At 42.5% G+C, this 16,690-nt stretch overlaps 1 protein-coding gene across 2 annotated transcripts in view; it reads left to right on the plus strand.

Annotated features, from left to right (window-relative positions):
* Positions 1-16,690, plus strand: part of MAP2K1 (mitogen-activated protein kinase kinase 1) — a 112,216-nt gene that overhangs the window by 10,461 nt on the left and 85,065 nt on the right. The window contains exon 1 of one of the 2 annotated variants that reach the window (XM_015142483.3): positions 2,487-4,270. Coding sequence (XP_014997969.1) covers positions 4,257-4,270 — 14 coding nt within the window. The 5' untranslated portion in view covers positions 2,487-4,256. 2 annotated transcript variants of the gene reach the window in all.

Genomic DNA, 16,690 nt, shown 5'->3' on the forward strand with positions numbered 1-16,690 from the left:
GCTCAAACCTACATCTAATCAGGCCTTGGGATCTAACTTCCTGTTTATAGCAAATACAGGAATAGAGGAATGAGTTAATGACACCAAGAGGAAACAAATCAGACAAACCTAGGATGTGGAACATTCTCTAAGACAACTGACCTAGTCTCTTAAAAAGTCAGTACAGGCCAGGTGCGGTGGCTCATGCCTGTAATCCAGCACTTTGGGAGGCTGAGGCGGGCAGATCACAAGCTCAGGAGTTCGAGACCAGCCTGGCCAACATAGTGAAACCCGATCTCTACTAAAAATACAAAAATTAGTCAGGTGTGGTGGCATGTGCCTGTAATCCCAGCTACTCGGGAGGCTGAGGTGGGAGAATTGCAGTGAGCCAAGAGCATGCCATTGCATATCAGCCTGGGAGACAGTAAGACTCCATCTAAAAGAAAAAAGAAAAATAAGTCAGTATAAGGGTGGCCATGGTGGCACACACCTGTAATCCCAGCACTTGGGGAGGCCTGCCAAGTCAGGAGGATTGCTTGAGCCCAAGAGCTAGAGACCAGCCTGGACAACATGGTGAGACCGTGTCTCTACAAAACTACAAAAATTAACCAGATGTGGTGCGTGCGTATAGTCCCAGCTATTTGGGAGACTGAGGCGGGAGGATTGATTGAGCCCAGGTGGCAAGATTGTAGTGAGCGGTAATCGTGCCACTGCACTCTAGCCTGGGGAGAGAGTGGAGCCCTGTCTCAAAAGAAAAGGTGATATCAAGGGAAAAAAGGGAGAGTGGTGCTGTTCTAGGATAGGAGACTAAGGAGACATGCAGATCAAATGTACTGCATGGGTTGGGCACGGGGGCTCACGCCTGTAATCTCAGCCTTTTGTGAGGCTGGGGCAGTAGGATCACTTGAGCTTGGGAGGTCCAAGCTGCAGTTAGCTATGATTGCACCACTGCACACCAGCCTAGGTGACAGAGTGAGACCCTGTCTCAAAAACAAAACAAAAACAAATATACTGCCTGAACCCCAATTCTATACTGGATCAAAAAACAGTTATAAAATGCATTGTTGAGACAGTTGGGGAAATGTTAGTAAAGTATTGCTAATTTTTTTTTTTTTTTTTGAGACAGAGTCTGTCATCCAGGCTGGAGTGCAGTGGTACGATCTCGACTCACTGCAACCTCCTTCTCCTGGAGTCAAGCGATTCTCATGCCTTGGCTTCCGAGTGGCTGGGATTACAGGCACATGCTACCATGTCCAGCTAATTTTTGTATTTTTAGTAGAGACGGTGTTTCGCCATGTTGGCCAGGCTGGTCTCAAACTCCTGACCTCAAGTGATCCGCCTGCCTCGGCCTCCCAAAGTGCTGGGATTACAGGCGTGAGCCACTGTGCCTGGCTGTATTGCTAATTTTTTTTAACATAATGATGGTACAGATATTATGTGGGAGAATTCATATTCATACATAATGCACAAAACTTTCTCTGAGGTTCAGGAAAAAACCCAAACATACACAAACAGTGGATAAAGCAAATGGAACGGAATGTTCAGTTGTTTTGTTTAGTTAATTTGAGTTTCACTTTTATTCTTTCAGTTTTTCTGTATGTTTGAAAAAATTTATAATAAATTTAAAAAGTACCCCAAAAGCAAAACTCATTCCAAGTCTTATGTACTTTAATGTCAACTAATATTCACTCTCCCATCCCTAGATCCCTTTGTGCTGCTTGTCTACATTGTATGACAAACATCACATTAAATGCAATCTCCCCCCGCCCCCCCCACCTTTTTTTTTTTTTTTGAGTTAAGATCTCACTTGCTCTGTTGCCCAGGCTGCAGTTCAATGGTGCAATCACGGCTTGCTGCAGCCTCACCTTCTGGGCTCAAGCGGTCCCTCCCCAGAGCCCCCGCTCCCCAGTAGCTGGGACTATAGGCACATGCCAATATGCCCAGCTATTTTTTTTCACTCTCGCCCAGGCTGGAGTGCAGTGGCACGATCTCATGTCACTGCAGCCTCCACCTCCCAGGTTCAAGCAATCCTGCTGCCTCAGACTCCTGAGTAGCTAGGACTACAGGCATGTGCCACCATGCCCGGCTAATTTTTGTATTTTTAGTGGAGATGAGTTTCACCATGTTGGCCAGGCTGGTCTCAAACTCTTGACTTTGTGATCTGCCTGCCTTGCCCTCCCAAAGCGCTGGGATTACAGGCGTGAGCCACCATGCCCGGCTATCGCCCAGCTCTTTTTGTATTTAATTTTAGATTCGGGGGTAAATGTGCAGGTTTGAGCATGATGCTGAGATTTGGGCTTCTTGCATAAGTACTTTATTATAAATTACTATATAATTTTTTATTCACTAAATCTACTTTATGAATCTTTTTCTTCTTATTAGGAAACATACTTGTTTAAACCCCTAGGTGTCCAGCATTGCTGATGCGATATATCATTATTGGTAGATTTGAGAACACCAAAATACATTTAAACAAATTAGCAAAAAACCTTATCTGCTAGCTTTTCTTTTCCCTTTTTTTTTTTTTTTTTTTTTTCCTAGAGGGGTTCTCACTATGTTGTCTAGGCTGGTCTCAAACTCCTTGGCTTAAGCGATCCACCTGCCTCGACTTCCTAAAGTGCTGGGTTTAGAGGTGTAAGCCACTGTGCCCAACCACTTTTTCTTTTTTTCTTAACTCCCTCTTTGGAACATTTTTGCTAGCATTTCTCTATGTGGATATGCCACCACATCACCCTGAAGTATGAATCAAGCAGTGGTGAATCTTTCTGACACATCAAGAAAACAAATCCAGAGAACACAGAGACTAGGGACAAAATGAGGTAAACCTGAGAAGAAAGCGTAGGGTCCCAGTTTTGTTTCTGTTGTTCACTTCCAGAAACTGCCAATTTGGAAAAATCATCCTGGTCTCTTACTGCAACTTGATTGTGTTTTTACTTCGTGTCCTGTGCCCTTGTTGCTCAGAAGCCCAAGAGAGCTGTTTAGAGGCTCACATACCTGTTTGCTAAGTTTTCTTCTTCTCCTCCCAAGATGAATAGTGTTTTGTTTTGAAATAGCAGGTGTTTTCTGAATCCCATGAAGAGCCAAATGCTAAAAGTGCTGATCCTGACTCTGATTTCGCTGTGTAACTCTCAGGGGCATTCTGCTCTGATGTCAGGAAGGGAGTCAGGTTAAGAAGAGGTTACCTGGAGGTTGAAGAAAAAATGGACAAGGTAGAAAGACCTTGAACCCCTCCCTTTGAAGAGTTGCCTGCTTAAGGACAATGCTTTAAAATTTTTGAATGTATGAATACTTTCTAAAGAAAAAAACCTATAGACATTACATTCTCCAGTTTAACTTTGTTTATTCCATTATATACGTTTTTGGATAGCTGAGATCAGTTGATTTTTTCCCAATTTTTACATGTGGACATAATCCTCATTCTTGTCATTTTTATTGGCTGAAGAGTAGAGTCTGATAGGATCTGGCTAAGCAAATGACACTTTGTTGATTATTAGGTGGCCTCCAGATTTTTATTATCTAATGATAGGCTTGTAAATGTTTTTGAGTCCATTTGTTTTGTTTTGCTTTTAGATGAATTCATCCACCTGATCAGAAGCAATGGACCATGCTACCGCTGTTGTTACATATTAACAGAATATGTTCCAAAAAGAGATTGAACCAATTTACAATGTATATTTCAACCGTTTCCTCAAGCTTCAGGACTCTTTTTTTTTTTTTCTTCCAGTTTAGTGGTTTTTGATAGTTTAATAGGCAGTATAAGGGCCCCTTTAAAGGTCAATTTGCTTCCCTTTAATTGTTATATTTTTGAATTGCATCAATTCAGTTTAAACTCATATTTATTGAATGCTTACTGAACGTAAATCACTATTCTGGGAGCTGCAGGTAGGTAACTCAAAGATGAATAACATTATCTCAGCCTTCAAGGATCTTAAAATCTAATATGAGAGTGTAGGGGGAGATTTTTGGAACACAAGAAGGAGGAAACAATGGCTACAGAGTAAGAAAAGTGCCACAGAAAAGCTACAAAGCAAGCACTGTTGGAGCTTGGCCCGAGGAGGGAGTGTGCGCATCCAGGACGGGAGATGAAGAGAGCCTTCATGGAGGAGATGACATTTGAACTGGGTCTTGAAGGATGGCTAGGATTCCACGGGATGGGGGGGGCGTGGCAGGAAGAGAGCGCGGGATGAGCAACTTCACACAAGTGGGAAAGCCTGGGATGTGTAGAGAAGCCAGCAAGTAGTTGAGTGTGACGGGTGCATCGGTTCGGGTTGAAGGAAATGAAGCTGGAGAGGTAGGCTGAGGTGGTTTTGTGGTTCCAGGCTGAACATTTTGAAAAGTCACGTGCAAATTTTTCTTCCTTTTTGATCATTTTTAAGTATTTCTGAGTAGTTTTTATATGCTTTGTATTTTGAAGTTTTGTAAATGATGTGCTTACTACATTGTTCCATTGTGTGTAATGTATTAAGAAGAATATCATTTTTAAATATTGAAAAGCGTGTTTTTTGAATGGGCATTATATATAGCATATTTTTCATTAGCAGTTTAACATCTATCATCTCTCCACGACTAGCAGGAATATGTGACTTCATAGCCTTTTTCTTCCCCTTATGTGGTTAACTCTTTCCCGTGTGGAATATGCTCGGTATGAGGTGTATGTCTTAGTTAGTTTTTCTCCACAGTGAATTCTAGTATCTTACTGGAGTTTACTAAACATGATACATTTATCCATCTGTTGTATTTTCAGGTTTACCTTGGTCTTTTTGATATTTTTCTCTACTAAAACTTTTTAACCCACTCTTAAGTAGTTTTGAGAGTCATATATATTTTTTAATTTGGTAGGGTTAAGGAAAACTTCAACAATTTTCATGGGGTATCTTTCCACTTATTCATGTGTTCCTCTTTCTCATGTTAGGGTATTAGAGTTTCTTCTCTATAATTCTCTTGCGTCCTGAGTTAATATTTCAAATATGTAACATTTTGATACTGTTGTTATTGAACATTTTTAAGTTTGTATTTTCCATCTCGACTATGGTTTGTTTTGTATGAACTAGTTATATCCGGCAGCTTTGTTAAATCCGCTTACTCTATCTAGTAACATTTTTTGTTTGAATATACATGCATTTGTAGATTTACTGGTGTCATCTGCAAAACAACTTTTTCGTTTCAATGTGTTAGATATTTTATAGCTGTCTCATCTTGCATTGCTCTCAGTAGCAGTTCTTGTGTCTCAGGGAACACTACTAAGTGTAATGAGGTTTCTCAAGGACCTTCTGGGCCAGGGACTTTTCTCTTCTTTCCAAGGAGCTGTGAAAAAAGGAAGCAGTTGCCCAGATTTATAGAAGCAGAGCTTATTAGGGCTGGATGGGACCTAAGAGCTTCTCTAGACCTGGGCCTATCATTTGAGAGATAAGGAAACCAGACCTAGAGAGGTGTGAATTTGCCAGAGTTCACACTGCTGCAGTGGAAGGAGGTGGTTGAGCTTTTACTCTTATTTTCTTATGGTACATATTACATACAGTACATGTTTTCATTTGGGAAAGTTACTTGGTTTGACAGTTTTCCAAGTTTACCCAACATTAAATTTTGGTAACTACGCAATATCCTTAAAAATATTATTTTCAAGTAATTATCTGAAACTCTGGAAAAGGTTACCCCTGTATATCACCACTCTCCTAGGTGGTTGAGGGAAAAGAGAATTAAGAAAAGTTGTGGGGTTGGGGCTGGGACAGGGAGGAAAGGGTATTTTAGTCCTTGATCCTTAGTAGGAGGGCCTATTTTTAAGCTTCATAATGTCAGTTTTAAAAGCAGTGGTTTTCAAAATAACCGCAGACGAAAGTCCCCTTGAAATGGATGCCTTTCTGGAATTGACCTATTTTGAGTTTAGCTGTTACCAGAAGGGTTCAGAATCTCGAATGCTCTTAAATGCATTTACTTTTCAGACAAAGTGGAAATTGAGTGCATAATCCACATGGGTTCCAGATTCAGGTTAAATTTAGAAATTTGGGGAGTTGTGGAGAGAAGACAAATTAGTTAATCATTGTTTTATAGGTTTGTCTGAATCCAGGTTAATTCTGTTTCCTTCTTTATTGAATTATAATTTGTATATCCAGGTTTTACAGATTAGATCAGACCCTCACCCCATTTGAGAGTCGACTCAAAGTCAGAATTATTTGTCCCCTTTGCTGCTTTCATACCACCGTTTAGTAAACAGTCCTCAAGAATGTCCTCATGTCAGGGAGGGGAGGCCTCAGAAGTTAGCAAGAATTCCAAGCTCACTGTAAACCTTTTGTTTAATGGTTTACTCAAATCCAGATAGAAATTCTACCAAAATGCCAGCCTGTATTTCAGCTCCTCTTTCTTGGAGTCTTTAGGATGGTGGGAAAACAGGCAGAAGAGAGCTGTTTAACATTCCAATAATTATTAATAATAGAAAATTTATCCTGCTAATCAGGCACTCATTTGTGTCCACTGATAAAACTTGGTCATTGGAGCCAAGGAAAGGTACCATTCACTAAAGGAAAGAGCAGTAGATAGTCAGGCATGGTGGTGTGTGCCTGTAGTCCCAGCCACTCGGGGGCTGAGGCAGGAGAACCACTTGAATTCGGGAGGTGGTGATTGCAGTGAGCGGAGATCATGCCGCTGCACTTCAGCCTGGGTAACAGAGTGAGACTCTGTCTCAGAAAAGAACAAAACAAACAAACAAAAAACAGTGGAACATTGGCTAAGCTCTTAACACATTATGTTAATTTAGAGATTGCAACACTTTAATATTTACTGGAGTACTCCTTCTATAAAAGTCTTTTTTGCCTTTATTTTGGTACTAAATGAATGCCAGGTTAGCCATAAAGGTAGCTTGCTGCATTTCTATTTCTTGTGTTCTAAATCACTGAATAATTAAAAAAAAAAAGTACTAAAGCATTTCCAATTAAAAAGGAAGGTGTAACATATTTATTAGGGGAAGTCAAGGGGAGAGGTGGTGAGGAAAGTACCAGAAACCACCAACAGGTGTTTTGGTTACGTTGAACAAAGAATCAGCTTGATATGCAATCCCTGCGAAGAGTTTATAAATTCCTGAAGGAGGGTGAGAGCTGGAGGGGACACAGTGAGCGGAAATGGAGAGCGGAAATCAGTGGTTCCTGAGGCACAGAGGACTTGGGTTACTGGGTTACCGGAGGCTTGCTCCCACCCAAGGACCTGGGAACAATTCCTGAACAAGTTGCTTTCTTGATAGACAAGGATGCATCTGTAGGACCACCTCTGTTAATCTGTGGGGCAATAAGAATTGATCCTACTGCAGGAAGGAGACTAGGATGAAGCCAGAAGACATGGAACTTGTATCCCTAGAGGACATCGTAACTGGAAAAATAGCTATTATTTATTTATTTATTTATTTATTTATTTATTTATTTATTTATTTATTTTGAGACGGAGTCTCGCTCTGTAGCCCAGGCTAGAGTGCAGTGGCCAGATCTCAGCTCACTGCAAGCTCCACCTCCCGGGTTCACGCCATTCTCCGGCCTCAGCCTCCCGAGTAGCTGGGACCACAGGCGCCCGCCACCTCGCCCGGCTAGTTTTTTGTATTTCTTAGTAGAGACGGGGTTTCACCGTGTTAGCCAGGATGGTCTCGATCTCCTGACCTCGTGATCCACCCGTCTCAGCCTCCCAAAGTGCTGGGATTACAGGCTTGAGCCACCGCGCCCGGCCAATAGCTACCATTTATGAAGGCCCACCTGGTCTCTTTGCATTCATTATCTTGAATTCGCACTAAAATTCTGCAAGAAAGGTCATAGTATTCTATTTTACAAATAAGGAAAATGAAGCTCAGGGAAGTTAAGTAATTTCATAAGGTTGCACAATTAGTAGGTGGTGGAGCTAAGTTTAGACCCAGGTCTGTCCTACTGTGATATGCATGCTTTTTCCACATGGCCCTCTCAAGACTGTGTAAAATGCCAGAGGTCTTTCTGGAGCTTCACTTCCCAAAACTGCTACATTTAAAGTAATTAAAAGTTGAAAAATCAGTTCCTAATTTGCACTACCCACATTTCAAGGGCTCAGTGGCCATGTGTGGCTAGTGGCTACTAAAGTTCTATTAGTGCTGGTCTAGAGGTCATTCAGTTTTGCCTCTGTATTTAATTTTTTTCCTTTTATTCCACAAAGGAGAAAATGAGGGACAAAGAAAGGAAGTAACATTCAGCATCAGACATCTAATTAATCCAGTTTTTTGGACTGGTTGCCTGTTAGATTTTCCCATGCCCCACATTCTTCCATTAAGAAAATGAACAGAATGGAAATGTGAGAAATGGAGTGACTCCCCTACTCTTCCAGCTTTGCCTGGCCTTTAAACTAGATTCTTTCTCCTAAAGAATCCTGCATTTTACCAAGTTCAAAGGGCATGTCCGGATTAGTTTCCCCGAAGGAAATGAAAGATGTTTTTTGGAAAGGAATTCCATTCTTAATGTATGAAATAGCACTTGGATTCCCTCTGGTTCTTTCTCTGACTTCCTACCAAGTGCTTTGTAATTGAACTTGCAGCTGCTAACCATTTGTCTTCCAAAGGAGACCAACTTCAAAACAGTTCAAATGACAGAGGGATGTATACTTTGAATGCAAGCAGCTGCCTGTTATCTGCTATTGATTCAAATGGCATTTGTGTTAGGGTCAAACAGATTTAGATTATGGCCAAAATTACAACAATAGATTTCTAACTTGTATGTGAAGAATAAGATATATTAACAGTTGTCAAACTGATGTTTAGTGTTTAACTCATACGTACCAGGCACTGGGTTGCAAGATGAACTAAAGGGACTTTTGCTGAAATGGAAAAGGATGTCGTGTTATGGACAAGTCGAATGCATTTTAAATTCCTGTCTGAATTATATTGCTGGTATTTGCCATCCGTGTAACTTCCTATTTAGCCTTGAAATTCAGTAAAAGTCTCAGTGTGGATCATACTTCATAGCTCTGAAGTAAAGTGAGGAGTCATGTGCAAATGTCCTTTTAGTAGATGCTATTAAAAGGCATTTAAATTATACACTCCAGTGTCTAAATGACAGTCTGAAGTGTATGTGTGTTTGGAGGATGGGCAAGTGGGTGCAAAAGGAGGCATTGTGCTGGGGCGATTGATATTTTTAGGAAGCCTAAATGTAATGTTTGATTTCAGTATAACTAACAGACTCATGGTTTAGAAAAGTTGTCTATCAAAAACTGAGAAATTGAGGTTTTGGTTTCTTCTCAAAGAAATGTTCAAGTCATGTGCATGAGTATGCTCAGAGAGATTAAAAATGGGGAGAAATTGGAATGGTGGCAAGGTATCCTGGAAAGTACCTGTCTTCTCTGCGAGTTGACGGGCAGGAGTGGAAAGGACTTTAAAGATGGTGGCTATAGGCCGGATGCGGTGGCTCACGCCTGTAATCCCAGCACTTTGGGAGGCTGAGGCGGGCAGATTACCTGAGGTCTGGAATTTGAGACCAGCCTGACCAACATGGAGAAACCCCGTCTCTACTAAAAGTGCAAAACATTAGCCAGGCATGGTGGTCCGTGCCTGTAATCCCAGCTACTTGGGAGGCTGAGGCAGGAGAATTGATTGTGCCATTGCACTCCAGCCTGGGCACCAAGAGCGAAACTCCATCTCAAAAAACAAAACAGGCCGGGCGCGGTGGCTCACGCCTGTAATCCCAGCACTTTGGAAGGCCCAGGCTGGCGGATCACAAGGTCAGCAGATCGAGACCATGGTGAAACCCCGTCTCTACTAAAAATAGAAAAAATTAGCCGGGCGCAGTGGCGGGCGCCTGTAGTCCCAGCTACTCGGGAGGCTGAGGCCGGAGAATGGCGTGAACCCGGGAGGCGGAGCTTGCAGTGAGCCGAGATTGCGCCACTGCACTCCAGCCTGGGCGACAGAGCGAGACTCCGTCTCAAAAAACAAACAAACAAACAAACAAACAAAAACAAAAAAAGATGGTGGCAACAGCTGGAAGGGGTCCTCAGGAGCTCTGACACCTGGCTTTTCTAACTGCCTAACATAACGGGGTTGGGGCGCAGAGCATCCAGAGGACTCCGTGTATTGTTTTGTGGTGTGGGGTCTAACTTCTAGAAAGTTGGGAATACGCTTCTGAGAGTTTTGGAGTCAACAGGCCCGAATGCAGGATGATCAAAAGAAGATGGGTATTCCTCTGAGTGGTGCTGGTTTTGTGGGCCAGCAGTGCAGTGAAAAGCCCAATTTCCCAATCCTATTTTGAATGTTTCTACCCCCAACAAGCATTTCATTTGACTCCAGAGACTAACCATTCTTCCAGAGGGTCTAAAAGTCTTCAGGCTTGAGAATTTTTAGGCTATAGTGCTTTGGAATAACAGTGCCTTGTGTAGAAAAGTGTGAGATCTGAGCTCTTTTCCTGTGAACCTGTTAAGTCACTGCATTACCAACTCTGTGCCTCAGATTTTTTCTCTTCAAAGTGGGGGTGATGGTAATGACTTCCTACCTTTCAGGGTTTATATGTGAGCTCCACATAGTTTCATGGGCTACCACCCAGCATACTTTCAAGCAAGTAGATAGTAAGAATATTACATTTTATTGTTGAGAGAAATCTCGGATGTCTTCCGTTGTAACCTTATCTTGAATCCAGGGCTACAAAGAAGAGTTAAGGCTAGACGTGGCTCATGCCTATAGTTCCAGCTACTTACAAGGCTGAGGCGGGAGGATTACTTGAGCCCAGAAGGTTGAGGCTGCAGCAAGCTGTGGTGTGCCACTACACCCCAGCCTGGGCAACAGCGCAAGACCCTGTCTCTTAAAAACAAAAGAAAAGGAAAACCAAAGAAAGGTTAAGAGAAGTTGGCTATGTCACACAGTATATTTGGAATTCTGTGACTTTTGAGTAACATAACCTGAAGGCTGTATGGCACAGTGGGAAGGCTTTGTAGCCAGCAGACTTTAAGTTTGAATTCTGACCATGCCTTACTATGTCTGTCTTGTGCAAGTGCTTTTACATCCTTGAGTCTGTTCCCTCAATCTGTAAAATGGGCATAATAACACTTATCCAGCAGAAAGGATTCATAGATACTCTGTGTGTAAACTGCTTTTTGTGATTAACAAGACTAATGGTAACAGCCATGATGAGATCCCTAGCACAGGTTGCTTACTTTCTATCAGGTGAGAAGGAGAGAAAATTCTCAGCTCCCAAAGAACTTCCAGTGACAGGGCTCTTCAGCTGCTCTTTATCCAACAGACTTAGAATAGAGACAACACCGGGCATACTTGCAATTTTTTAGGATGTGCAGGAAGCAAAAGAATTATTTTCAGTGAAACAGGAGTCTGCAAAAGGTGCCTTAGGAAACAACTGCCACACAGTACATCCCAATATAGACTCCTCCCAGCTTCTCTAGGACAGCCATCTGCCTGACAGGCCCCACCTTTCTTCTCCCAAGGTAAGCCCAACTTTCTTCTCCCAAGAGTTTCAGGAGGATTTCCTGATGTATATGTGTGTGAGTGGTATGGGGTTGTGTTGGGGGTTGAAGAGGGGTGTTAATTTGGGATGGGTAGTCACTGGCTTTTGGTGGCATACTGGAGGGTAACACTCCTGTGGCTGAAGCCAGATGTTGGGGATCGGAGCATGGTTCATCCAGACATCTTTCTCAGTGGGTCCTGGCCTCTGCTCATACTGTGTCTTCTACCGGGGATTCCCTTCTCCACCTCCAATATACGTATGTTGAAATCTTCATCTTATGTCAAAGCTCAACTTGGAGGTCACGTCTTCTGTAAATCCATCACAGACCTCTCCTCCACTCCATCCAGGCAGTGGTCATCTGCTCCACCCTCCGGAGCACTCTGTACATATTCCGTCACACTTCAGTTACTTATGTAATTGTCTAGTCAGCAGAAGGTACTCCTCTCCAAAGGGCAAGGCTCTACTAACCCCTGTGAAGCCTGGCTTTGAGTTTATGAGGAGTGATTCTTGTCAGTTTATAATTTTTTGGCACAAGAGGGTCACAGTGTTGGTGGTAACTGTAGCATCTGTCCTAGGAGGCTCTGTATGCTCTTCATTGTTCATACATCCATTTATTTCTTCACTCAGCCACATGAGGCATGTGGGATGTATGTTGTCTCTGCTTGACACATGAGGAAACTGATTCTGGTTAAAGGACTTGTACCTGCCATACAGGCAGCTAAGAGTGCCTATAGTCCTTTGTATTGCCTTTTCAGCCCACAGCCCCGTCCCAGCCCAAAGGAGGAAACTTTTGGGGAACATATACTGGTGATGACATCTTCCCTATTCTGTGGCGTTCTCTTAGCCTTATGCATGGCACAGAGGAAGGCTCTGGGAATGTTTGGGCCGGATGGATCTGGGAGCCTCATTTGCATGCCAAGCTGCATACTTATCCCTAGCAAATGCTGGTCTCCTTGATGGATATGTGACATGGGTGGCTGAATTTACATGGCACCTGGTGGCTTCTCACACTCCTCCGCCACGCCTCTGGGGACTAGGATAGGACAGATGGCCACAGACAGGATTCTCAGCTCTGCAAATCACATTTGGGAAAAAGTTAAGTTTGTGCAATAACACAATTTTGGTAACATGGTTTCATGCTGCTGGTAAATTCTATAACACTCTCTGGATAAATCACACTTCAGCAGAACTCACTTGGGAACAGAGTTTAATTTCACTGTAGGTGGCTGTGATTCCCACCCACCAGTCTTCCCACCCCCGCTAATATATCTAGGCTGATAAGGTGAATACTGTGCTAAGCAGGCTATTTCTGGCCCATTACATTATGTTTTTTATTTATTTTTCTGTATATTTTTCAATTCACAGACCCTTTGAAAGAATTACATTATGTTAATCATCTGTTTCCCCACCAACACCTTTAATTCCTTCTCCTCAAGAGTATAGCCACTTGTCCTTAAAATGAAAAGATCTTGATAGTTCAACTTCCTGTATGTATATATGAAGAGGTTGAGGCCCAGAGAGACTGGGCAGCCTACTCAGTTGTCAGATGGCTGGTGAAGACCTGCATCTGGATCCGTCGACTTCTCTCCTGTGCAGGGCCCTTGTTTTTTGCCCTGCCCTACTGCTTATGCTTGTCTTCTGTCTTAGAACTAGGGGAGAGTCTATAGCATGTTTGAAATGAATAAAAGTGAATACTTGTTCATTGTTAAAGGACCCCAGCACAGAACTAATTTTCTGTTAACCCTTACATTTTCTCTTGACATATCTTTGGTGAGGACCTAAGGCTTGACAGATTTCTGTACAGTGACCTGCAGTCCTAGGGGTTAACTCTGTGTGGGTTTGAGCAATAGGATTTAACTTTTAGGAAAAAGGGGAAAAAAGAGAGAAGGTCGATAAGTGTATTTGGAGAGAGAAAAAATAGTTAATTTTTCTCTTAACAGTTAATCTGAAATGATAACACAATTGTGCCTTTTGGCTCTAAAATCACCATATTTTGATACATAATCCAAAGGCAGGTATCCAGACTGCTGAAGATGATTAAAATGTAACAATAGGTCCAAGTCTAGAACTTGAAAAAATTTCTCATTTGTCAAAGAAGTTCCAGTGTTCTACATTATCTTGCTAATGAATTTGGGGAGCCTTGGGAGCTCAGCAGCTGGTATGCCATGGACAGGTTTGCGGTCCTCTCTGGTCTGGGGTAGGTCTTAAGTGGGAACTTCTGGGAGGGACACACATACAGTCCAGTGAGACTATACATGAACTACTCAGGAGACAGATCACTTGGCAGGAATGAGGCAATCTTTGTACATATCTGTTCTGCTTTACCAGCTACATTTATAAGCTTCTACAGATGAAGAGTTCAGCCTTGATGTCCCATCTCTCGCCCAGGCCTGCCATGTACTAGTTGATCAGTAAAAGTGGAATGAACGAAAGCCAGTGCTAGTTTACAGAGCTTCTGTGGGACAGAAGTTTTGTTCAGTTGAATTTCCATCAATATCAAATGCAACGTTAATGTGCATTGAGTTTCTTGGTTACTATTCTTGAGTCCATTTTTTTTTGGGTCCATTTTGACTGATTAAGCAAGGCTGGACTGGTTGGAGCCCCTAGATGTGACCAAGAAATGCGACTCCTGCCTGGATTATTGTAGGTAGAGTGCTTAATATGGGGCCTGGTATGAAGGAAGTTGGGAGTATTATCTGGTCAACTAGAGTTTAGTTACTAGGTTGTAAATGACTATGGTGGGTCTGGATGTCATGAATATACTAGGGTCTGAGGGTTTGAAACAGTTAAAGCTCCTCTCAGAATAGCCCAGGCAGCTCCCAGGAAGTAGCTTCTTAGGCAGGATGTGGCAAACCAGTGGGTAAATGAGAGCCCTTCTCCTCTGGAAGAAAAGGAAGTAGGTGGGGAGAAGTGAAGAGGAAGAGCTTGGTAGACAAATCTTTTTATCTGCTTCTTTTTTAAATGCCAGACAGACCCTGCAGAGTTTTGACCCAAAGTGACCAAACACCAATAATACTGGTTTTGCTATTGCCTTTTCCCTGCAGCTAAGAACTCAAGTTTAAGATCCTCTAGAGTGTTGTTTCAATAGATTTTGTTTTCTAATTTTGATCATTGGTGTATTCTTTAGTGTACTTTCAAGATTCACAGTGAATGTGGTGTCATCCAAAATCACATTCTTTTCTAACCAAGGATAAGTCAGAAGAAAAGATACATATCTATATCTATTAGAAAAGTATCTCTTTAATGTGTTTACCTATTTACCCATTTTAAAACACATTCCCACCCATTCTCTGTCCAGGTGCTCATAACAGTCCCTTGTGATACAGGACAAGAGTGTGCTTCCATTTAAGGCAGGAGAGAAATCTCGCCCATGGTCAGATGACCAGTTACCAGCAGCGTTAATAGAGGGCTCCAGACCCTCTGACTTCAAGTTCAGGGTTGCTTCCACAATGTTGGTTCTTTTTGTTAAGAATATAGTTTATCTTTGGGAGGCTGAGACGGGCGGATCATGAGGTCAGGAGATCGAGACCATCCTGGCTAACACGGTGAAATCCTGTCTCTACTAAAAAATACAAAAAACTAGCCGGGCGTGGTGGTGGGCGCCTGTAGTCCCAGCTACTCAGGAGGCTGAGGCAGGAGAATGGCGTGAACCCGGGAGGCGGAACTTGCAGTGAGATCCGGCCACTGCACTCCAGCCTGGGCGACTGAGCGAGACTCCGTCTCAAAAAAAAAAAAAAAAGAATATAGTTTATACATTGGAGACAAATTATTGATGGAGGCTGCAATTTTGAAAATAAAAATAGCCTTCAAAAATCCAGTAATGTATATATGAAATGAAATAAGTGAACTGAATTTGGCGAGCTTTGGTGTTGCTGTAAAAGCAACTATCCTTTGTAAACTTATTGCATAGATAATAATGCAAATCAGTGTTGTGTTTAGGAATCAGCTTCAGGACTACGGTTTGATATGTGGAAACACCTCTGCCTTTGCTATGGGCTGGCAGATGTAATGGGCTGGACTTGGCTGTACTGTGAAAGGCTTCTTTGAGCTGGTTCTTTGACCAGGTAGTGAAAGCATTAAGCACCGAAAAACGAAGTCTTCAGGAGGCTTCCAAGGATCTGGAAAGCTGAACTCAGCAATTTTTAGACTTCAGTTTTCTGGACAGTTCTTCTACTCAAGGAAGCCAGTATCTCCTGCATTTGTGTAGCTCTTGACTCCATTTCTTTGAAGGTTTCAAATGATGATTTTTACATTTACCCAGGTCTGCCTGAGCACATAAGTGGTGATTTGGCCCAAAAGCTGCATACTTAGATTGCATCCTGGTCACACTGATATCTTACACGCATTTTAGATATTTAAATATTAAAACAAATATTCTTATGGCAATTTGTGTTTGTTTTGAAATGGGGTCTTGCTGTATTGCCCAGACTGGAGCACAGTGGCTATTCGCAGGTGCAGTCGTAGTGCACTGCAGCCTCAAACTCCTGGCTTCAAGCCATCCTTACACCTCAGCCTCCTGAGCAGCTGGGACTACAGGCACATGCCACTGTGCCTGGCCCTTGTGGCAATTTTATTTATTATTATTATTTTGACGGAGTCTCACTCTGTCGCCCAGGCTGGAGTGCAATGGCACGCACTCTGGTTGGCTCACTGCAACCTCCTCCCAGGTTCAAGCAATTCTTGTGCCTCAGCTCTCAAGTAGCTGGGACTACAGGCACCCACCACCATGCCCAGCTAATTTTTGTATTTTTAGTAGAGACGGTTTCACCATGTTGGCCAGGCTGGCCTTGAACTCCTGACCTCAAGTGATCCACCCGCCTCGGCCTCCCAAAGTACTGGGATTACAGGCGTGAGCCACCACGCCCAGCCCCTTGTGGCAATTTTTAAAAGCTAGGATGTCAAGCTGCTCTTTGCTCAACCCTAAATGTCCTGAAGCATTCTGGGCTGGTGTCTAGTACCATCTTGATCCTAAGGGAATAAGCTTGACTCTTCTTTTCTTGGTGCTTCAGCACTGCATTTTCCTCAGTGGGATTGGAACAAGCATTAAAGCAAAACAAAAAATTGTAAATGAGACTTAGGGCAACTAACCTGCTCTAGCCAGAATGAAAAATTTGTTGATGTTTAAAGTTCTCTGACCTCCCTGTGTCTACCTGTTCATAATACTAAAACAAATTATGAACTTTAGTAACAAGAAAAAAGATTATGGCAGATTTCACACAGCTAAAAATATTACAGGAATTCAGCAACCTTAGAAATATTTCTCATGGCAGATT

This window comes from Macaca mulatta, chromosome 7 (genome assembly GCF_049350105.2).
Source record: "Macaca mulatta isolate MMU2019108-1 chromosome 7, T2T-MMU8v2.0, whole genome shotgun sequence".
In the NCBI taxonomy this organism is placed as follows: domain Eukaryota; kingdom Metazoa; phylum Chordata; class Mammalia; order Primates; family Cercopithecidae; genus Macaca; species Macaca mulatta.